A 24427-nucleotide genomic window follows, 5' to 3' on the forward strand; every position below is an offset into this window, starting at 1 on the left:
AAATTGTTGCTGACCTTATTTTGGTTGTGGGAGGAGGCACCGTGTGTCTACCTACATCTCCGTCTTGCCTGGAAGTCTCCAATAAAAATATTTTTAATTAAAAAACTTTTAATTAAAGACAGTGCACAGGGACATGGTCACTAGGAGTTTGTTCAGCCACTCATATTTGGCCATGATGGCAGCGTATTTATCCATCACTGGCAGAGAGAGGGAGCTGAGTGCAGAAAGCACCTGTTTCAGTAGCAGGGTGGAGAAAGAGGGAGAGGAAGTATGTTCTTCTAAAAGTTTATTTTGTTCAGCTAAAGTCTGAATCAAGATCAGGTTAAACAGGCATGGTACCCACCTTAGTTTCTTTCACCTGCTTGAGTAAATCTGTCTCATATTTTATTGCTTAGGATTTCATTTTTTAGAAACAGGTTAAGTTTCACTACCAGCCATTTACTGTAGGAACTTGTGATTTATTGTCAAATGTTGGGACAACCAGCATGAATCAGTTCTTATGATTAGTTGTTTTATGTAGGAGTAGAAAGGACTGAGACTGTCTAGGGTGTTTTAATGTCAACAGGTGAAAAATGTTGGTTGTTTTTTTTCACCAAAACTTTTGATCTTCTTAATAAGCAGGAGCAATAGAAATACTCTCTGTATAATTTTGTAAGCCTGAGTTATTTGATAGGTTAAGACTAATAGCACTTTTAATTTTTATTTTTCTTATTGACCAACAGAGATATCCAACCTTTTGGCGTCTCCGGGCCACACTGGAAGAAGAGTTGTCTTGGGCCACACATTAAATACACAAACACTAATGAAAACTGATGAGGAAAAAAAGGTTTTAAGTAAATTTACGATTTTGTGTTGGGCCACATTCATAGCCATCCTGGGCCGTGTGCAGCCCTCTGGCCACAGGTTGGACACCCCTAGACTTTAAATAACCCTCATGCTACTCAGCCATTACAGACCTAGTTATGAGGAAAACTGCAATACAAACTGAAATAACTTTTTAGAATATGTACTAGCCTAATCTGATTGCTTCTCCTATGTTTATTGTTTCAAATCACTTGGCGATGCAAGCTTATAGGCATTTGTTTTGTTATGCTGCTAGTTCCCAAGGCTGTGTCTCCAAACATTCTTTTCTTCTTGATTATTCTCTTCTTTCCAATGAGTTGACAGACAGATCCTTGGTTCTTGGTGATTGAGGATACCTCACTCCAAAGCAAACATCCCACAGAAAAAGACTGTGATACAGAAAGGAGTCCAGAATAGTCTTTCTTTTAAAAACTGGACTATGGCATTCACTCAGATTACACTCAGTTCACCAATACTCAGCACCAGTTATGTTCAAGGCACAGTTTTTCCTGAAAGAATTGATGATATACTTAAGAAGTCTTAAGAACGTTAACCACATTACTCTCCTTGAAACAAGCAGCCAGAGACAAGCTCCTCTATCAGACAGGAGCCCAGTGGGAACTGTGGAACTGCACCCCTCAGTCTCTGTAAAATTAAGCTGATAAAAGCCGTAGATGCTGGTGATGTTTAAAATCAATTACCAGGAAGCCCTGGCTGGTATAGCTCAGTAGATTGAGCGTGAACCTGAGAACCAAAGGGTCACTGGTTCAATTCCCAGTCAGGGCACATGCCCCCAGAGAGGCAACCACACATCAATGTTTCTATCCCTCTCCTCATTCTCTTCTCCTCTCTCTAAAAATAAATAAATAAATACAATATTTTTAAAAATCAATTATCAGGAATGAATATTAGAAGTCTCACTATTCTCCTGTTTACATTATTCTTAACAAAATAAATCATTTAGCTGCCTTATTTTGACCTCCTGCTCCTAAAAAACCATTCTTAAGAACTTGGACCCCAGGATCCATGTGCGTGGTTATTCATTAAATCCTTACCTCTTACAAATTGTCTTGACTTAGACTTGACAAGGCTGGAACTCAGTCACTCAGATCTAATGCATTTCCCAGGTATTTCACATCAGGCAGCTAGGTTCTGCCTTACTTTATCATACTGATGTCCCTCCAGTTTTGGCAATAGGTTTCTTTTTAAATTTAGCTTTATATCAAAGCATAAATAAAAATATAATTAATTTGGCTCTGGCTGGTGTGGCTGAGTGGATTGAATGCTGGCCTGTGAACCAAAGGGTGGCAGATTTGATTTCCAGTCAGGGCACATGCCTGGGTTGCGGGCCAGGTCCCCAGTAGGGACCGTGTGAGAGGTAACCACACATTGATGTTTCTCTCCCTCTTTGACTCCCTCCCTTCTCCTCTCTCTAAAAATAAATCAATAAAGTCTTTAAATTTTTTCAAAAAGAAGATAACTTCTTCACCAATTTTGCTTGCCATGGACACATACATACAGATGTTTGACTTTGGGAACACTTGTAGTGTGTCACCAGTATAAGTTGGTCATTAGAGGCTTCCTAAAGAAAAATTCAAGTTAGAAACACATTTGGAGCAATTACTGATTTAACCATTTCACATATGCTTTTGTACATAGAAGGAGTAACAAAAAGGTGCCAGTGATAAACAGATCAAATACCCACACTGATAATAATAGCTAATGCTACTAAGTTCCTACTGTGTTCCAGGCACTGTTGGAAAGCCTTCATGTGTGTTAATTGCTTAATCCTCACATGAGCCGTGTGGGGTGAGCCCTGTCCTTAGCCTTACCTCACTATGAGGAAACAGAGATGCAGAGCCCTGGGGTATGTTACTCCAGGTCATGCAGTGAGGAGGTGGTGGAGTCTAAATCTGAGGTTGCTCTGCAGAAGCCATGCCCTTGCCCGTCTCTCTGGGGGCAGTAGGTTCCTATTTCCACCATTAACTTCCTGACTCCCATGTTCCCTAACTCCTTCCCACCCACTGTGGCTAGCAGCCACAGCTCCCTGGCCTTCCCTAAGCCTTGAGCCTGCTTACCCCTCTTCCCACCATCCCCATTTTCCCCAGCACGAAGACTCTTGGAGCTAGTCTACACAGCACCTGCATGGCCCCACACACATTCTTTATTCTAGCCACACTAAACTTACTTCCATCCCTTCACTCTGCCTGCCAAAAGCTCCCTTTCTGGAGACCCTGCTCATGGACTATGTAGTAGCACCCATAGCCTGATGACAACTGCCTCCAGCCCTGCTGGCTTTCAGTGGACTCACCTCCCTTTGTCTTTCAGTTCTTAGCTTGGAGGGCACTTCATCCAGGAGGCCTTCCCTAATCTCCAAGTTTTTACAAGGTGCTGCCCTCCTATGCTTTCCAGAGCACCATCACTTCCTCATCCTGCCTGCTGCCTACATCTCTCTTCAGGTGACAGTCCCATATAGGTAGGGGCCATGGTGGATGTGTTCTAGCTTGTTCTCCCAGCACTCATCACAGTGCATGGAGACACTTGATAAGTGATGAATGAGCAGCAACTTGGCAGTCATAATTCATAATAGTAATAACAAACCTCAGGGATGTGCACCCCAAGGCAGTGTCAGAGCTTGTGACTACAGAGTTGGGCACTGTTGCTGCACCCTCTGTGGTGATGGGCACGCTCCTGTTTTGAAATGCTGGCTTCAGTATCATGCATGTCTATGTGGGACTCAGGCTACTGCCCTTTAGGTATGCTGGCTCAGCCTTATCTCTGCTTTAGCTGTTACACCTCCAGGAAAGGCTTCCTTCACTGGCTCTTGCAGGTCAGGAGCTACACAGAGGACGGTGGTGATTGGGGGCAGGGGTGTGTAAGATAGGCAGTTAGCTGACTAAGATGCTTCCTGGGTTTGAGAGCTGAGAGCAGGACCTCTGTGCCTTCCCCACCTTCATGTTCCAGGACAGTCCTCACCCACAGGGAGCAGCAGCTTCAACCAGGGGAGCCCCAAGCCAGTGGCATCTCATAGGGAACACTCTTCTGGGGTCAGGACAGGCTGCAGATATAATGGAAACATCTCCCTTCAGTGGCAATTTCTAACCCCCTGCAGTCAAAAAATGTTCTTCCTCCTTCTGGCCTCCCAGGTGGATCTTTGCAGTGGCAGCATGTGTTCCCTCGGGCGCCTCTCCCCACCCACTGCCAGGTGACATAACCTGCCATACTTGGGAGTCAGGGGAGAGATCATTAGAGCAGCTCCAGGGACAGTGCTTTTGTGCCCTCTGTTGAACCAAGAAGAAGCCCTGCTCCTCCAGAGACTCTCAGGCCAGAAATAGGACTTTCCTCTGGTTAGTCCATAAACTTTGTGTTTTTCAACTCTCCCAAGGTGAAATGACTAAATCAATGCAGTGTTGTCAGTGATTGAACAGACACAGGAGCCTCAGAAATCCCTATAAAGTTGCTTTTACTCTTCTATTGTATTCTAGTTCATGTTTCCCATTCAAGATTACGCATGTAATTAGTTGTAACTGTGATCCATCCTATGCATAAGTTGGGATATATGTTTATGTTTTTGTTGGAGAAGAAAAAAGGAAGTTTAGGACCTTAGTTAAGAGTGAGCATGTAATTATCTCCTTTGGTCATTTAGCATCTAAAATTATTTATCTAAGAAGTCTTCTGATTCCCACCTGGGATTTGGCTATACTCAAGGATGTCTCTAGGTGTTTTAAGGAATCTTGCCAAATTCTCACAAAGTTGACTTAAAAACATACACCATGTGGTATTTTTATGAGGAGAGAGGAGATGAACAAAGATTATGTGATGAAATTATACAATGATTAGGGATTATTAAGTAGTCCCTAGGTTGTTTGACTAATTAATTTTAAAGATTTATTAAATATATGCTAAGTGTAAGAAAACGTGCAAGTTCAGTAGTGTAGATACATCATCTCTTGATTATCTTTTCATGAATGGCTTTTCATTACCCCCTTCTGCTAGATCTTAAACTCTCCCAGACAGACCCCTTGTTTTGTTCTTGATTTTATTCTCCATGTACAGAGTGGGACAAAAGTAGGTTTACAGTTGTTCATATGGAAAATAATACAATAATTAATCAAGAATAATACAAGAATAATCTCTGTTTCGCATACTCACAACTGTAAACCTGCATTTGCTTCACTCTGTATAACACATACCAGTCCTAAAATAAACATTTATTGGATAAATTACATTGTTACCACTTTCAATATATTTGCAGTCTGGTTAAATTCACAGTGGATTTCTTTAAATCAGATTTTCTTCTCTTTCAGAAATTCATTGAATTCTTCATTATTTCCTCATCAGGTACTAGTGAATACCCAGAGCAGGGACCTACACACCTGTTACAGTTGCTTAACAGTGTAGCACTCATTAGTATGTTATTTCAGCCTTTAATGAGAATTGTAAAGATATAGGTTAACTGTCCATTTAATCGACTTTTTTTTTAAAGTGAGGATTTTGTGAGAGGATAAAATTCACGTAGACTGCAGCTGAACAAAAGCTGAATGTTTTTGCTATGCATGTTTGGATCCAACAGAAAATAGATACTTCCTAAATTTGAATCAGTGGAGGTTTTAATTACCCCTTTTGGTGCATATGATGGTCTCACTTTTCATGGTAGTTTTGCAGTCCCTGACAAAGATAAAATAGTCCATACTCTAATATCATCCTTACAACTAGACCTACCATTGTATGTGTCAGTGACTAATATTGAGAGATGAAAATAAACACCCAAAATGTAGAAGGTCTACCATTTTTCTCTGCTGCTGTCACAAAGAGGTGACCCTTTCAAGGAGGAATTTTTTTAATGCTCATTTCATCCCCCAAAGGTAAAATGTGCATCCATCATTTAGAGAAAACAAAATGTGAGTAAATGGTGTATCTTGGAGGCAAATGTTCCCATCAGGCCATGTATCTGGAAAGATGGAAGTCAGTAGTAAAATATGACATATTCACATTTTCACTTTACTTTCAACTTTTCAGGGGCAGGTCCTGCATGGAGAGCAAGATGGAGCTGCATTCAACCAATGGTGGTTTCAACTTGTGCTGACTGTAATTTTTATCCATAGGTTTGAAGACATACCTGATAGCGGGTCAGAGAGCGAAGGAGTCTCACTGCAGCTGTTCAGAGGCCTTGCTTTCTGGCTTTGAGGTCATTGATGGCTCACAGGTGTCCTCAGGCCCTAGGGGACAGGGGACAGCATCACCAGGGAGTGTCAGTGACTTGGCGCAGACTGTCAAAACCTTTGATAACCTTAAGGTTAGTTTTTTTTCCTACTTCTAAAACTTTATATTAATTCTGCAGTAGAACATGTGAAATAATAAACAGCTTTTGGGGCTGTTGCAGATGACTGGAATGCCCTTCAATTTGGTTTTGTGATTTTTTTCGTGTAGTATAAAAGAAGCAACATTTTGCATTTTGAATATCTTTCCTTTTTGTGACCTGTTCTGCACCTCCATTTTCTTTCTACACTGCATAAAGATGCTTCTCACGTGAGTTGTTATTTTCTTTCTCTGGAACCTTTTAGGATTTCTAAAAGCTAATAAATGATAGTAAAGGTGATTCTCCTCTCCTCTTGCTGGAGAGCTAGTTGGTCTCTTATTTCCAAGACCACTTTCTCAAGTATTTCTGTGTCTTCTAAAATCCAATGTTTTATGATTATTTTAAATTTTGTTGATGTGGGTGAACCTTATGACGTAGCTAACTGAAGGAGTGAAGGCTTGCCAAGAACATTATAGTATTTCACTATTGGAATAGAGATGTTTTGGTGGCTGTCAAGAAGTACCCATTTCTGTCATAGTGAACTACTAAGGAATTAATATGTTGGTCCTTGGGCATATCAAATCAGTCTAGTTTATGAGCTATTCCTCAGTTTCCACATTTGATTTAGTTTCCCCACTTGTACCTTTTCTTTATTTTAATAGTTTAAATATTTGCCATTTCCATTTTTTAAAAGACAGTTAAAATATATATCCACTTCACTTCTGTGTTCTCAAATACCCCAATAATATATTGGTCAGGGTGATGGCCTATTTTTATGGCTTTAATCCAACCTGTTCCTTAACAGATTGGAAAACTGGCTATGTTGGTATTTAATAGGCTTAATGATGGCTTAATAGGCATCATAATGTGGCAATCAGCTGGGATTATTTCACTTGTGTCAAAATCCATAGGATCGATCACCAGGTACTTTGTGTAATTATTGCATTCAAGTTTATTGACAGTATTCAGATATCATTGTCATTGTGTGCTTTGTTAACTTAGTGCAGAGTTCCCCAGCCTCGATACTATCAACATCTTGGGCCACCCTGTGCACTGTGAGATGTTGAGCAGCATACCTGGCTTCTACCCACTAAGTGCCGGGAGCTCGCCCTCCTCCCATCGTGACAACCAAGACTGTCTCCAGCAGTGCCCAGTGTCCCCTGAGTGGGTGGAGGGTAAAATCACCCCAAGTTTAGGATCAGTGGGGTAGGTACTAGCCCTTGTCTTCCTTGTACTCTCTGGCATATGAGTAACAGCTAATGTATCTGAAATTTCCTTGATGCCTGCGCACTTTCGAGACAACTTCTTTGCTGGACTGAAGTAGTCAGAAAGGAACTCTGGGTGCATTGATGGTCACTGAGCATGGCAGGAAAGAATCATGCCAGGAAGGAGCACAAGAACGTGGCTGTCTAAATACAATTTCATTATCTAAGGAGAAACAGTTTCCTCCAGGCTTCAAAGTAAGCTGTATTTAAATAGAGAAATAGAGCTCAAAGCCAAAAATTAATGATTTGTTGTGTTTGCTGCCATTTTAGATTTTGTGTGTGTGAATTTCTATCCATTAGGGAGTATAGTTGCTGACTTCACTTTTTAAAAAGAAATCTGGATGGACAAAATCTATTTAGTATATTCTGTTACCTTGTATAAATTTTCCAAATAATCATTGAAAATTTCCTGAAAATCTTGTGACCTCTTACGTTGACCATGTGTACCAAAAGGAATTTGAGCAAAATAATTTTTGTGCCCCTCCAGAAGAGATAGATGAATTGGATCTGAAGTATAATTTCTGCTATTCTGATGGTGTTGTGGGGGATCATAAGACATCTGAGGCCAGGGCTGTCCCAGAAAGTTAGAATTACAGTTGGAGTGGAAGGAGCAGGAAGAGATAGAAGACTCGGTCTCCCCTCCAGGCTTTGTCACTTTGGGAAGTCCTTGCCATACTCTTGTCTTCTCTGCTTCTAGTGCCTGTGGTGAGGATCAGGTGAGAGCAGGCATCTGTGAGCACTTTATAAAATATAAGCACTGGGTAACTGAGTGAATCATTATGAACTAGCAGCCTAAAGCTGAAAGGCAGATAACTGAGGTCTGCCTTGAAGATTATATAGATTATAATCTGACGTATAAGGCCTTCCCTCAAGCAACAGTTTTTGAACAATAGAAATGTAAAATATCAGTTACTTGCTCATTCATTCTTTGGGTGGGTTTTTCCTCTAAACTTGTCAGTGCCTCATATGCGTGTCATTGGCTTGTTGCCTTATATTGTCTGCACAATGGTTAGCTCTTCTTATTAGCTGGAATCACAGACTAGCTCCTCCTGTTCTGTCACCAGGGTCTGTTGACTCTTCCTGTCAGTAGGCTTTCATCTCCTTTGCTGCTCTTGTTACCTCATCCAGCCAGAGTTAGCTCCCATGTAGATTTGTCACAGACCCCACATTTCCTTCCTACCCTGGTGTAAGGCAGTGTTTCCCCGTGTTCCCTTGAGCAGTACTTTCTCGGGATGGACATAGGTATCAAGCATAGGAAAAAGGTTCTGTGGTCAGATAAATGTGGGAAATTCTAGGTTAAACAACACTGAAAAGGTTTCTTTACTGCAGGACTTCTCAGAGCCTTTAGAATGCTAATATGCATACGTAGGTCTCCAGAGAGGGTTGTTGTATGCAGCATTCTCAGACCTCTTTGACCACTGATTTCTTTTTTCAAGCTGCTCCTTTGGGAGAATGCTTGTCTAATGAAAGGGTTTTTATACAAGAACCAAGAAATTAGAGAAAAGGTGTTCAGTAAATATTCATCAAATGAATGCATGCATATCTTGGTCCTGCTGTTCCTCTTACCTGCAATGCACATTGCTTCCCTTCTTCCCCCAAAACTCCTCTTTGCCTATCACAGTTCACTTTCATTACTATTTTCTATGACTCCTCTACCCAATAATGCTGTAACATTATAGCTATAACATACACAGTCTTCAATATTTTCCTTATGTTTCTTATGTGCCTTACTGTGAGCTCTTAGAATGCAGACAGGGCCCATGTTTAAAAAAAAGTTATATTTTCCCCAAGTGTCCAGCACGATGCCTGGCATATAGTAGATAATTACAACTTTCTTTTGGCCTAAATTTTTAATTCTTAAATGATACACAGGAAGATAGAACTCCACAGAGCTAGCTGAAGAAGGATTGAACTAAGAAGCCTGAGCAGAACTACATAGAACCAAAGTAATGTCTAGGAAGCATTTGTCTTCCTTCCTAGCACACGTGTTCTATGTGTCTGTAAGTTATTTCTCAGTTTGTAGCTGGAGAAGTCTTATCTAATATTTCATAAAATAGTCTGAGTACCATGATGACCTACCAAGAAACTGTAGTCATGTTAAAGGACAAGGGCTTTGATCCTCAGGTCAGAGAGAACCCTCCCACACTCAAGCATTGACTTCTTCAGGGAGACTTCTTCTCCCACACTCAGGCATTGACTTCTACAGTAAGAGTCTTTCATCAAGAAGCCCTGGCATTACACAATGGGGGACTGTGGGGAGAGGGGCACTGCTAGCACCGTGGTACACAGCACTCTGAGCCTGAGCTTCTGAAGATAGCCCTAGGGTTTGGGATAGAGGAAAGAGGAGTTAAGAAGGGAGCCCAGGAAGGACACAAGGGCTCTACATGTCATAGTCACAGAAGGCAACTTTAGTGCTATAGGAAGGGTCAAAACTCAAAATTGAGGATTGTTCTCAAAGCCTTGGCTTTGGGACTTGTGAGCAAGTTGCTTAACTTCTCTAAGTCACAGTGAAATGGTGATGATGAGGCAGTCTCTCAGGGTTGTTGTGAAGATTAACTGAAGTAATGCCCATGAATGCTAGGTTTGCACTAAATGCTCAGTTAACACCAGGACATGCATTCATTCCCTCCACGTGGAGATGTGGGCAGTGACCACTGTAGGAGTAAAGAAGGACAGGAGGAGACATAGATATGGTGTTGATTTGCCCACAATGAGTCATTGATTATCTTGGGAAGGTCTTGCCTTCTCCACTTCTTCTGGATGGAGAGAGGTTCTTCCATTTTTGTCCTTGGTTGTTGCTGTGAGGGTTGTAACCATGTCACAAATGTATAATTGGAGTATGGGCACTTGGCCTATTTAGTGTGACCTCAGCTCTGCAGAGGAGGTCTGCTGCTCATTTGGCATGAAGCTGCAGGTGATAGATCGAAACTACACATGCCAATAACAATAACTGATCTAATGTCTTCGTGAAGAACCAAGAAATGAAAACCAAAGATGTGGGGGGTTGTTTTTCTTTCTTCTTTTCTTTTTCATTTATTACATCAGTACTAATCAGTTAACTGAGTGAGCTGTGACACCATCTTAAGCTCATCTCTGAAAGATCTCACTGGAAATGCACCTGTGTGGCTATCATTGTGAGTTTACCTAAATCTATTCAAAACAGGGCTGCATGCTCATGGGGTGAAAGTTTCTACATATTTCCAGTGAGTAATGAGGCTGATGGTATGGATTTGTTCACATGGGGAAATTCAGAGAGGACCTGTCCTATTTCAAAAGGGTTGTACTTTCCCTTTGAGGTTACTAGCCCCAGGGATCATTCTTTTATGACAGTTGCCATGACAAGAAACTCACTTTATTTATTTTTTAATAAGTATTTTATTGTTGTTCTATTACAGTTGTCCCAGTTTTTCCCCCTTTACCTTCCTCCGCCCAGCCCACCCCCAGCTCTCACAGACAATCCCCATCCTATTGTCCATGTCCATCGGTCATTCATACATGTTCCTTGACTAGTCCCTTCCCCTTCTTTCTACCCTTATCTCCTTACCCTCTCCCCTCTGATTGCTGTCAGTTGCTTCCTTGTTTCCATGCCTCTGGTTCTATTTTTCTCATTTGTTTGTTTTGTTCATTAGGTTCCTCTTATAGGTGAGATCATATGGCATTTGTCTTTCATCTCCTGGCTTATTTCACTTAGCATAATAATCTCCAGTTCCATCCATGCTGTCACGAAAGGTAGGAGTTCCTTTTTTCTTTCTGCTGCATAGTATTCCTTTTTGTAAATGCACCACAGTTTTTTGATCCACTCATTTACTGATGAACACTTAGGCTGTTTCCAGTACTTGGCTGTAAATAATGCTGCTATGAACACTGGGGTGCATAGGTTCTTTTAAACTGGTGTTTCAGGATTCTCAGGGTATAATCCCAGCAGTGGAATTTCTGGGTCTAAAGGCAGTTACCTTTTAATTTTTTGAGGAAATTCCATACTGTTTTCCACAGTGGCTGTACCAGTCTGCATTCCCATCAGCAGTGCACTAGGGTTCCCTTTTCTCCACATGCTCTCCAGCTCTTGTTTGTTGATTTGTTAGTGGTGGCCATTCTGACTGGTGTGAGGTGGTATCTCGTTATGGTTTTAATTTGTATCTCTCTGATGGCTAGTGATGTTGAGCATCCTTTCATATGTCTCTGGGCCCTTTGTATGTCCTCCTTAGAGAAGTGTCCGTTCAGTTCCTTTGTCCATTTTTTAATTGGATTTTTTGTCTTCCTGATGTTGAGTCATATGAGTTCTTTATATATTTTGGACATCAAACCCTTGTCCAAGACTCTACATAAATGTTCACTTCTTTTATCTCCTTGTTTCTTTGTATTATTTGTCTGTAAAATCATTATGACTAGGCTCAGCTGGCTCAGTTTGAGGAAGCAGAAGACCTGTACTGTTAATTAATTCATTATAGAAATGGAAAAGGTAGTAGATCTCTCTCTATATATATCTGTATATCTCCATATACCTATATATCTATATGTAGAGATATATATACACACTACTTATATAGTTTTGTTTTCTTTTTTAAAAGATTTTATTTATTTATTTTTGGAGAGAGTAGAAGGGAAAGAGAAAGAGAGGGACAAAAACATCAATATGTGAGAGATGCAACAATCAGTTGCCTCTCACACATCCCCAACTGGGGACGTGGTCTGCAACCCAGACATGTGCCCTGACTGGGAATCAAACTGGTAACCCTTCAGTTTGCATACCAGCACTAAATCAACTGAGCCACACCAGCCAGGGCTATAATTTAGAAATTAAATATTTATTATAAATGGTGACTATACTTAAAACCATTAAATTAAATGGTGACTTGTATGGTATGTTAATTATATCTCAATAAAACTGTTACAAAAAAGAATAAATGGTAGTCTGCTGGCTCTGAAATATGGATATAAAAAGTTTTCCTAAAAAATGACTTTTTAAGATTTATCTATATTTTAGTTGTTTGTGTATATGTCCTTCAATTAGGAGAAAGCACATCACATATAAATTGACAGCTCTTTCTTAGAGAAGAATTTCATCTGATAGATGTAGAAGGAATGAGCAAAAGGGAATCCCCATTAGAACGTCACAGTAATAGTTGTTGCAGGCAAGATCCATCAATGAACTCTAAAATTAATATGTTTATATGGTTATATTAATATGTTAATATGGTTATATGTTTAAGGAGAAATGGGATTTTTGCATATCCTCCAAGCATCCCCCCTCTCCTCCAGATATTTATTCACTGTAAAAGGAAGAATAGTAAGTGGCAGTGGAAAACCTGGCAGGCCCTCCGTCACTGGATGAGGAAGGTTAGTAAGAGTAGTGGATCTTGTACACAGTGATGTAAGGTGCTGAAAAGGGCACATCACCTCTGTGGAGTTCTCCTCCAGATTCCAAACCTTAGTCATCTTGAGTGAAAGCATCAGACAAATCCAAATTCAAGGGCAGTCTACAAATTACTTGACCAGGACACTTTAAAAGTGATGGTATCATCGAAGACAAGGATGGCTGAGGACCTGCCACAGACCAAAGGAGTCTAAAGAGAGAGAACAATTACTTAATTGCTTCCCAGGTCAGAAACAGGACATTATGGGGGAAACTGAGAACTCTGAATATGAGGTATTAGACGTAAATGAAATTTCTCAAAATATGAAATACTTCCTTTTTCTGATTTTTTAATGGAACATTTCCACAACATAGTAACAGTATTCTTGCCTTGTGAGCCTCAGTTAATAAATGCAGTTAATAAATAAATGTAGGACTCAGGGATCTGAGCGAGGTTCTATGATTCTCCACTCCATGACTTTGGGATCCGGTGTCTGATTTTCCAAGATTTTGTTTTGCCTCCAGTATTCTCAAGCTGTTCATTTCCTGTTCTTAAAGGCTTAGTTTGCCTTTCTTTCTTTCTTTTCTTTTTTTTTTTTTGGTAACAATTAGTGCTTCTATTTTCCTCTAATATTTTGCTTCTATTTTTCTCTGGTATTTTGTTAGCAGAAATCACCATGCGCCAGCCCCCCAGTGCTGTGTAATAGCCAGGATGCCTTCTGCTCACATTGCAAGGTGACTCCTGTTCACTTGGAGATGTCATACCTGCGTGGTTGGGGTTGAGGACGCTACTGCCTGGCCTTAAACTCCTGCTGTCATTTTCTAACTGTGTGACTCTGGGCAAGTCTCTTCTCTTCTCTGCCTCAGTTTCCTCCTGAGCCCCATAAAATGGGGCTAATCAGCCCTGGCTGGTGTGGCTCAGTGGATTGAGTGCCAGAGTATGAACTAAAGGGTCGTCAGTTTGATTCCCAGTCAGGGCACATGCCTGGGTTGTGGGCTGGGTCCCTGGTGGGGTGCACATGAAAGTCCACCACACACTGACGCTTCTCTCCCCCTCTTTCTCCCTACCTTCCCCTCCTGCTTAAAAATAAATAAATAAAATCTTAAAAAAATAAAATAGGGGTAATCATAGTGTCAGCTTCATAGGTGCTATGAGGACTAAATAAAGTGATATAGGCAAAGAGCCTAGAACTTGGAATAGGCCTCAATAAGCTGTATTACTGTTATGTTGCATGTTCCTATATGCCATGCTCAACCTGAGTTTTGGGTTTGGGGAGCAAGGGGTGCTTCTGGTCACATGACAGCTTGCCTAGTAGTTGTATTCAGCAGACTAAACAGGCAAAGCCAGGGCTTTTCTGATGTTTCCTCCTCATATCTCAGAAAACAGGTTTCCCTGCTCCCTCCTTTGACAGTTATGAAAAAGGACAGCTGTTAGCTTAGAAATGATTTATCTTGTGAAGAGAAACAGCCTTGAAGAAAAAAAAAACTATTTTATAGCTCTGTGCTATATACTCTGAACAGATTGTAGGGTGCATGTATCAAAGTCTGTTAAAAAATAAATGCAAATGGCCCCAAGTGTATTAGAGAAATAGTTATAATCTTCCCTCTGAGCCCATGTTCATGTTGGGGGAAGGAGCACAGATAATCTGGGAAAATGCAGAACTTGCTCTTGGGTGATCTCCAATGGGATCTTGGGTTTTCCAGGCAATAGCCAGTGTACGCTTTGGCCCAGGAAGTACTCTGTCTGGGGTACCTTAACTGTTCTTGATGAGCTTCCCTTGGTACCAGTGTGCCAATAGTGCCATTTAAAGAACCAGGAGGACGTGGTCCTAACTGCCTTGGTCCCTTCATGGAATGAGGTAGAGGAGACCAGAGTGCCAGGATTATTCCTGGGTCCTCCTTGTACCAGGAAAGGAGGCCAGAGAGAGGCTGCATGGTGGTCAGGGGCCAGGAGCTCTGCAGTCTGGGCCCCCCTGTTGGCAAGCATTTGTGTGGTCAGAGCAATCGCTTTTGCTTTGAAGTGTTAAGAGGATTAATTGAGATCAAGTACAGGAGACTGCAGACATTGACTGGTTAAGGGCCTGATTATTATTCATGGCGTGCCCTCTGTACATTGGTGTTTCTAAGTCATAGCAGCTGCCATCATTACAACAGCCAACTTTATCTAATATGCCTACCACTGTTGCTTCCCTGTGAGTCAGCTGCTCTGGTATGCCTCCCAAGGTGGCAGGATATATCCCAGGTAGTTCCCTGAAGTATGAAATGCTTCCCAGTGAGGGCTTCTCAGGGATGGAGTTACTAGCAGCGGCATGGGGGGAGATGGACATTTAATGGATTGGCAAACATTTCAGAGAGGTGTCTGCATACCTAGCAAAAAGCAGTTTGTGAGATGTTTTAATCCAATTAAAATGAAGCTTTAATATATAATGGTTAAGGGAAAATGGCTGTCAGGGGTGGAGAGGGGAAGTAAACTCACCTAACCAATTTGCCTGGTGGGGCCCTTGTCATGCAGAATGGGCTCTCACCACAGAGCAGAAGGGGATGTTGAGATTTAGAATATCTCCATCAGGGAAGATGTATTTCCTGAAGATTTTTTGTTTCATTTGTTTTGCAGTTTTAATTTAAAAAGCCTCCCCCCTCCCCCAAAGGAAGGTAGCTGAAGAAGAAATAAAATGACAAAGAGCAACATTTTCAAAGCAAGTCTACAGCTTGTTCTCCCACCCAACCCCATGTCCCCACTCAGGGCAAAGCTGCTGTGGGAATGCCAAGTGAGCACTGTTCAGGCCATCAGGAGTCCCAGTCATAGGTCCTACTCTCTACTGCTTCACATGTGACCCCGACGAGCCCCCGAACCTCCCTCAGTGCAGACTCCTAGACCATTTATGAACACCTGGACTCTGACAGTGTATGTCTGTGCCTTTGCTCCCTGAGATTCTTTTGTGGGCAGCTCTACAAGATCTTACCTCCGTATTAGAACATTTTATCACAGCAGGGTACAGGCCCACGTAGTCTCTTTGTCAAAGGGACATAATTTTGACTTGGTCATCTATGAAGACCACTGCCCCCAGGCTCCCCGAAGATTAACTGGTCCCAACGGGCACTCCCAGTCTCCATAGGCCTTTCAACCCCTTTGCAGCCAAGACCTTCGCAGAGAAGGTGCAGAATCTGAGTTGTGTGGCTCCCATTCCTATCAAGGGGATCCTTTGTGGAGAGTGTGTGCCCTCTGCTGTTGGATTGGTTTGATAGTCACTCCCGTTTATTTGTGGCTTTAAATGTGTAAAACATCATATATACATAAAATCAGTGTGCAGTGGAATTCCTAAGAACCAGATGGCCTGTTTCAAAGTGCATCACGTGTACTTGAGGAGAGAAAAATACTCAGAAACAACTGATGCCAAGAGATAACCAAAAAAGAAATGGCTATGCAAGAACAGATACCAAGGATGGCTGTCCTGTTTGTGATCAGGGACATTAAATTACCAGATGAACTATCTTTATAACCAGAGAGAATAGTGACCAGCAACTTTAATATTAAATACCAACATTTACTGAATACTCACTAACACTTCAGACCTTGTGCAGAGCCAAGCTGTGGTAAGTGCATGTGTGCCTCCACTTGTCCACCTCTCACCCGCAGCAGACATTACCAGGCCATCACAGCTCTCCTCCTGTTGGGCCAGGAGGCCGCCTCATCATCTTCAGTTCACTAATCTAAAAGTCAGTATCATGGGATTAGAGTTGGTGCACAAAACAAAGCTGATTTAAAATACCTCTGGCATGCTTTAATTGTATTAATTCATTTTGCCCTTATAATAATTGTTCAAGGTAGATATAGTTCCTTTTTACCAAGGAAGAAAATGAGACTCAGAGAGAGTCCCTATTAAGTGGTAGAACCAGTGCATGACAGTTTGATTTCAAAGCCATTGCCTTTAATCACTGTTATACTACTTCTCTAGTCTTAATGTTTAAAAAGTGGTCAGAGTAATAGCTTTTTACTCTTTCATTGTGTCTTTACAAGATTGTGAAATTCCCTGGGCCCTAAGGGTTTGGCTCAGAGTCTTTCACACCGTTCCCACACTCTAGGTTGGATCCACTCCACCCCCAGGCCACTCACTACTTGGCCCCTGAAAAGGCCACTGTTTCCCTAGAGAAGCAAGTCTGCCACCACTACCACCACCGAAGTCATTTACTTATGTCCCCACTAGGGGGCACCCTTAGGACCTCACTGGGTGTTTCTTGGGCACACCTACTTTATGCCTCCCGTGGGGGCTGGGAAGGGTACTCCCATTTGTGTGGTATTGGAATTTTGGAATTATTTTTTATTTGAGAAGATCAGTGGCCCCATTGGTAAAATGTTTTGAAGTTTAACTCAGTCAATACCAAGATATACTTTAAAATAATTTTATTGTGTGTTTTGATAATTAGAACATTTTACCCATTAATAATGTCAGTTTTTAAAGAGCTATAACCAGATTTTACCTAGGTACTACTCTTTGCTCAGGTATGTTAGTTAATGCTATGTTAGGTCAGGTATGTTAGCTCTGTTGTCATGTTTGTTTTCATTTTTTGATAATATAAATGTTCAAACTTAGCTTGTGCATTGCATCAGATTCCCAAATTACACACCTCTTTAGAATCTTTGTTTCTTTTGTTTAATACAGTGTGGGCCTGAAATCTAAGTTGGGATGTGATCTGGGTCATGTCCTTGCCTTTAGGAATTAAATGACACTTATTTTAAATTTCTGAAGTAATATTTAGCTTCCTATAACGTATTCCAATGTTTAACAATGCTATGTAAGGACATTTTTTAGTCCTAATATATCTTTGCTGCTACAGTTTGTCTTCTCCACTGGAAGTGGTTACTTACTATCTCAATGGCAGTTCCTAGTTTAATGGATCACATTAATAATAACAGTAAATTTATTAAGAGAGCCAGGAATGACGCTAGGCTACCTACATACATATTCATTTAATCCTTACCACATATTTTCAAGAAAAGTGTTATCAGTCTCTTTTTACAGATGAGAGAACTGAGGTAAGTGGCTTGAACAGGATCCTCCAAAATGAGTAAGGATTCGAGATGGGATTTGAACCCTGGTTTATGAGAAATGAAGGCCTTGCTGCCCTTTCTACTCTACCTGTCAGTATTGTCTTGTCTTTTCTTTTCTAGATAAGCTAATTTCTGCAAACTTTTAAGAATTCCTAGGTCTATAAACAGGTCCCTCTGATTATTCAGCCTATTTTCTAGGAACAGCTCACTATCACATAGAGCTCGTAGACCTTGGCTTAGTGTTCTCGTGTAGGGTAACGGCAGGTTGTTCAATGACAGCAGCCTTATTGAGGTGTGATTCCCATACCAAGAAACCCCTTTAAAGTGTACAATTTGATCATTTTAATATATTTTCAAAGTTGTGCAACTATCACCACAATCAAGTTTAGAACATTTTCATTACCCCCCAGAGGAAACCCTATGTCCATTAGATCAGGGGTCCCCAACCTCCAGTCCATGGACCAGTACCGGTCCAGGCCTCACAGCAGAAGGTGAGCTTAATGTAATGCACTTGAATCATCTTAGAACCACCCCCCTCTGCCAGGTCTGTGGAAAAATTGTCTTCCATGAACCAGTCTCTGGTGCCAAAAAGGTTGGGGACCGCTGCATTAGATCCCTGCCCATTGCCTTATCCCTCTCCCCCCCTGGCAACACCCAATCTCCTTTCCATCTCTATGGACTTGCCTTTTCTGGACATTTTATATGGATGGAATCATTCAGTATGTGGCCTTTGTGTCTGTCTTCCTTCACTGAGTACAATGTTTTGATGGTTCATTGTAGCCTACATCCGTACTTCATTCCTTTTGATGGCTAAATAATATTCCATTATATGGTTAGATTCATTCATCTGTTAATGGACATTTGAGTTTTGTATTTTTTGGCTGTTTTGTAACATTCATGTACAGGTCATGAATGTTAGGTGGACATGTTTCCATTTTTACTTTGCCAGTTTGTCTTTAACTCATCCTGGAGTGGATCAGTAAGCCTTCCGTTGGTTATAACCATTCTACATGACAGCAAATTGCAACAATAGAGGACCTGTTTGAATTACGTATTATGGTCATGTTTTCTGGGTGAGTTCCTATGGTCTGTGTTTTTCTTGTAGACCTGCCCTTCGTGCAGAATCACATTTGCTCCCAAATCGGAAGCTGGTGCAGAAGGAGGAGCAGTGCAAAACGGCTGTCAGGAGGAGCATAAAAATAGCACCAAGGTAACAAGTTCCTGGCTGTCATTGCTGTCAGTTCCTCTCCAGGCACATCTACCTGAGATGACACTCCTGGCTTGTCGACTTCTCAGTTCTTAGAGTAACTCCTCTTAGGTGACACGGTTCCACACCTTCTAGTCCTTTGAGTTTTGAACAGACCAGTAAAGAACAGGATGGAGAGTCAGAACTAATCCATGAGAAGTAATCACATGCTGAACTGGATGGGATCCCTAATGGGCAATAAGGGTTCAAAGACATATGCATTAGAGTAGTTAGGGAAAGTTTGTGGAGCTGGAGGTTGGACCCAAAATATGGTGGAATATGGATTAGCCAAAAGAAGAGGGGACATTGGGATAAGAGACACTGTGAAGAGGGACTTGCGGTTAGGGACAGCAGTGAGAAAATGCCAGAAAAATCTCATTTGGAACCAGAGCCAGGACTGGAGTGGAAAGCAGAACAAAGACCAAACCTGAGAGCCTTTCAAGCAGCTATAAAGGCTGACCCTCCAGGAGACCTTTATCTGTCATCCACCTCCATGTCATCTGCCCATGGACTTGTGCAACACTGGGTCAGTCTGTGTTGCAGACAGGCAGTCACCCTTTCTTAAGCTACTGCCCATAGGGGTTTCCTTTCCCTGAACCCACCCTTGCACTTCTCCCGAGTCCCTCAAACCTTCTCCACCGCCCTCTGGATCCCTGGTTCTGTGGTCAGAAAACTCTGAGAGCCTCAACCTCCCTGGTTGTCTGAATGCCTAGAGGTGCAATTTGACAAACTAAGAGGATAGGGAAAAGCAGGTGGGCAAAGAGGTTGAGAGTTTGGATTAGAACAGAGGTTTGAAGGTGCAGCGTGCCGTCCAGTGGGATCCCCGGATAGCAGAGGAGTTGGGTGGAACAGCACTCTTGCACACCCACAGGTCACTTCTATGTCTGCTTCTCTCTTGTCTTGAGGCAGGCTTCTGGCGGACATAATTCTAAGACCCAAAATGGACTTCTGAGCCCTCCCCAAGAAGAGAAGCTCACCAACAGCCAGACTTCTTTGTGTGAGATCTTACAGGAAAAGGGAAGATGGGCAGGTGGCAGCTTGGACCAGTCTGCTCTCCTTCCACTGAGATTCAAGAACATCCGGGAGAAAACCGATGCCCACTTTGTTGATGTTATCAAAGAAGACAGGTAAGAGTGGAGCCATGGGCATTGAAGTAAAGTTTGCAGGTAGAAGCCTCACCCTTTTTCTGAATTACCTTATCCCTCATGTGTTGTCAGTGTGTCGCTTTACTTTGAAGTAATTTAAAACATATAGAAATGTTGCATGAGTAATACAAACAATTCCCTTTATACCAGAGGTGTCCAGCTCGCAGCCTGTGGGCTACATATGGCCCAGGATGGCTATGAATGAAGCCCAACACAAAATCCTACATTTACTTAAAACCTTTTTTTTTTTGCTCATCAGTTTTAAGTAGTGTTTGTGTATTTAGTGTGGCTCAAGACAACTCTTCTTCAGGTATGAGACACCAAAAGGTTGGATATCCCTGCTTTATATGCTTTACCTGATTTTCTAACTTTTAACATTTTACTGTTTGTTTTATTCTCCTCTCCCCCTTTCTCTATGAAATTTATTTTTTTTCTGACCCATGTAACTAACTTAAATACATCATTCTCTTTACCCCTTAATACTATATTTCCTAACAACAAAGATGTTCTTTTACATAATCATAGTTATCAAATTCAGGAAACTTAGCACTGATGTGATATTTTATCTAATCTGCAGTCTATATTCCAGTTTTGTCAGTTGGTCCAATATGTCTTTGATGGTACTTCCTTTCCCTCTAGTACAGGATCCAGTCCAGGATCACAGATTTATTGTCTGGTGTCATTCCTCTTCAGTCTTTTTAAATCTAAGACAGTCCCTCAGCCATTCTGTGTCTTTCATGATGTTGGCATTTTTGAAAAATGCAGGCCTAGTTCTTTTATAAAATATTCCTGAAATTGGATTTGTGTGTTTCCTCATGATTATGTTTAGGCTGGACAGATACTACAGAAGGGGTATGTCCTTCTCAGGTGTCATATCTAGAGGCACCAGGTGGTGCTTATTTGTCCTTCATCTGCATAGTAATTTTGGTCAGCCAGGCAAGTGCTGCAGCGTTCTCCAATCTATAGTTATAATTTTCTTCTTGTAACTAATAAGCAGGCTGTGGCAAGAACTTTATGATCATGTAAATATCCCATTCCTCATCAAATGCTAGATTTTATCTCCACTGATGGTTCTTGTCTGTGACAGTCTTTACTCTGATGGTAGAGAATGGTGATTTTCCACTCCAGCACAAGCTACACAGTTATCATTTGGCACTAGCATTCTGCTGTAAAGAAAAGTCCCTCCCCACTTATTCCTTTGTCTACCCATATGTTATCAACCTGGACCCTTGGAGTCCTGTTCTACTTAAAAGATACAGTCCATCATTGTCCTTCCTCTAGTTTGATGCTCTAGTTGTACCAAATCTGGCCACCAGGAGCCCCCCTCCAGGCTGGCTCCTGTGTCTTTTTTAACATTACTCAGGCATTTATTATGAGCAATTTCTTACATTCTAGCACAGTGATTTTCAACCGGTGTGCCAACTCTTTAGTCAGAGACACTGACCTCTTTTCCCTTAGATTGTCAAATGAAAAATGATAACAGCCAACACAACAATAGCCTTCCAGTGTGAATGAATGAAACTTATACCTCTTTTTTTTGTTTTTGGTCAGATCATCAAAAGATATATTTTTTCATGTGTGGCAGAATTTTAGTAATTAACTTATGTGGCCATGAGATGAAAAAGGTTGACAAGGCTGCTCTAGCACAGCAGGCTATTCCAGGCTCATTTTGTGTCTTCCCTGCCCCAGCTCAGGAACCCGACAGTTCTCGAAAGAGCCCTCACTACTTTTAGTGAAGAATGGTATTTAGATGTAGTTATTAATGTCTAACTCAATGTCATCATGGTCAAAGACATACTCTGTGATTTCAGTCCTTTTACATTTATTGACTCTTGTTTTATGGCCTCACATGTCATCTTTTTTTGTGAACATACCCTTGCACTCAGAAAAAATCATATTCAGTATTTGTAGGGTGTTGTGATAGTGGATCAACATTAGGGGACAGAATTTTCTCTTTTCTGAGTCTGAGGTCATAGTAAGGTATTACCATGACACTTAACACAAAAAGAGAGTTCACTCTGTTGCAAGGAAAAGAGGAAACATATGTACAGTGAACCTTACTGTGTGTCAGGCACATGCTAGGTTCTTTACCTATCTCATCTGATTTAATTCTAGTGTTGTGTGAGTCAGAGAGACTATACCCCACGGCTGTATTTGCCTTCTGAAACTATGTTAACATTCCCTTAAATGTATAGCAGTTTCCTGCAGTAGAAAAAGGATATTAAGTATTTGCTGGCACTTCATCAAAGAATGAGTCACATAAAGCAGGTTTGATTTCTCTGCTATTAAAGCCATTGAGCATTGTTATTTTTCAGGTTTCACATGCAATCTGTATTTGTGACAGTAGCACTAACTGTAAACACAATTACACACAAAATTATACTAACTGTAAACACAATTTTGTGATAACAATCTCTTAGCTTTCTTTGATGGTGGTGATTACTGTCAATACTCTGAATGACAGGACAGCCAGCTCTGAATTATGTTTTCACTGGAAGCCTTTAAATCTGCATAAGTACTCTCAGTATAAGGATTTGCTGGTCCTTTAGAAGGATATTTTCATAGAACAAAGGAGCTGCCTTCTTCTAACCCTGGATATCAGGAAGATGTTTTCAAAAGCAGGGTTCTAATGATATGTATTATAATTATGGCGAATGGTTGTTCTTTAGTGGAAGGGAAACATCAAATGTGATTATGTTTGCAGACACTTTCCAGAGGTATGTTCTGAAAGGGATGGTCGAACCATGTCTCTAACATGGTGACTTTTAGATACAGCTTTTATGACATGCTTACTGAATGGCATTTCGGTAGCTAATTGCAGTCTTCTGATAAAGTAAACATGATCGAGCTTCATGATGATGGACTGCATTTTTCATCTTTTCTAGCCTGATGAAAGATTCTTTTTTTAAGCCACCCATTAATCAGTTCAGCTTGAACTTTCTGGATCAGGAGCTAGAGCAAGCCTACAGGACTAGCTATCAAGAAGAGGTGAGTGTTCCTTATCATTTTACTAAGAAATGTGCCACTTTTTAGTGGATAGTTCCTAATTTTATGCTTTGGACACTTTTTTGTTTTCCTAAGTGACAGGAAAATGAAGGCTACTATTGATTTCCTATAATCTGTAAGCCCTAAGTTGCATCTGTATGTGAATTTATCTACACAAGGGAGAAAACAATCTTCCTGTACTCGTTAGTCTAACATCCCAGGCTTGTCATTTCCCAGTCCCTTTCCTCTGCAGTTGGTGCATCCACCATTAGGCTGTGCACTCCCCTAGGACCTCGTTTCATGTCTCTCCCAGCACCCCGAACAGAGCCAGCCCAGAGCAGGCTCCTGAGTGAAGGCATAAGCATCTCTTACTGTCAGTTGACAGGCCTGCTGTTTTCATTTGCTGCTGCTACAATCCCCACCTATTACTCCTGTCATGATCCCAGCTTTCACATACCCTGAACCTGGGACCCAGACATTCAGTGGAAGCTTCCAGCACATACATGGCTTTTGTGCTACTGACTTTACAGACACAGAATCATTACCAGTCAACAACTCAGCCTTTCAGGTTCAGTGTGTAACACTTCTGTGAGAACTTACTGGTGTGTAATCAGTTGCTGTGTGACCTTGGTCAAGTTCCTTAACTCATCTGTGCCTTAGGTTCCTCATTATTAAGTGGAGAATAGTAAGATGACCCACCTAGAGCACTTATTACTCTGTACCTGGTTAGGGGTAGGCAAGTGCTCAATAAATGTTTGGGGTTTCCCACCTAAACCACACTTCATGACCATCCGTCGCATCATCTATGCATGCGCCCCCACCTTTCTTCTACCCCAAATAGGTTATGAAGAATTCTCCTGTGAAGACTTTTGCCAGTGCCACCTGCAGCTCCCTCCTGGACGTGTTTCTGTCAACAACAGTGTTTCTGATTCTTTCCATCACCTGCTTCCTAAAGTACGGGGCTGCCACCACACCTCCCCCGCCAGCCACCCTGGTGGTCTTCGGGGCGGCCTTGCTACTGGAGGTGCTGTCCCTCGTGGTCTCTGTCAGGGTCAGGTAAAGGCTCACCTGCAGGGCGGTTCTCCAGCTTTTAGCTTCTGGCTCCCTCTGCTGGCTCAACAGTTTATGACTGAACAGTCTGCAGCACAACTGACCAGCGGTCTGAAGCGGGCTGTCTCTGCAAGCTCATTCCAGGTGACGGGTCCTCTTTCCTTCCCTCCCCCAGCTCTATTTCGCAGGTC

At 41.6% G+C, this 24427-nt stretch overlaps 1 protein-coding gene across 2 annotated transcripts in view; it reads left to right on the top strand.

Moving 5' to 3' along the window:
- Positions 1 to 24427, top strand: part of ADCY9 (adenylate cyclase 9) — a 160154-nt gene that overhangs the window by 116531 nt on the left and 19196 nt on the right. For both annotated transcript variants that reach the window (XM_045820685.1, XM_045820684.1), the window contains exons 3-7: positions 5949 to 6139; positions 18916 to 19020; positions 19966 to 20183; positions 23087 to 23189; positions 24028 to 24237. In XM_045820685.1, coding sequence (XP_045676641.1) covers positions 5949 to 6139; positions 18916 to 19020; positions 19966 to 20183; positions 23087 to 23189; positions 24028 to 24237 — 827 coding nt within the window. The remainder of the gene's footprint in view (positions 1 to 5948; positions 6140 to 18915; positions 19021 to 19965; positions 20184 to 23086; positions 23190 to 24027; positions 24238 to 24427) is intronic.

The sequence above is a fragment of the Phyllostomus hastatus genome, unplaced genomic scaffold (assembly GCF_019186645.2).
Source record: "Phyllostomus hastatus isolate PE091 unplaced genomic scaffold, TTU_PhHast_1.1 phas_scaffold_442, whole genome shotgun sequence".
In the NCBI taxonomy this organism is placed as follows: Eukaryota; Metazoa; Chordata; class Mammalia; order Chiroptera; family Phyllostomidae; genus Phyllostomus; species Phyllostomus hastatus.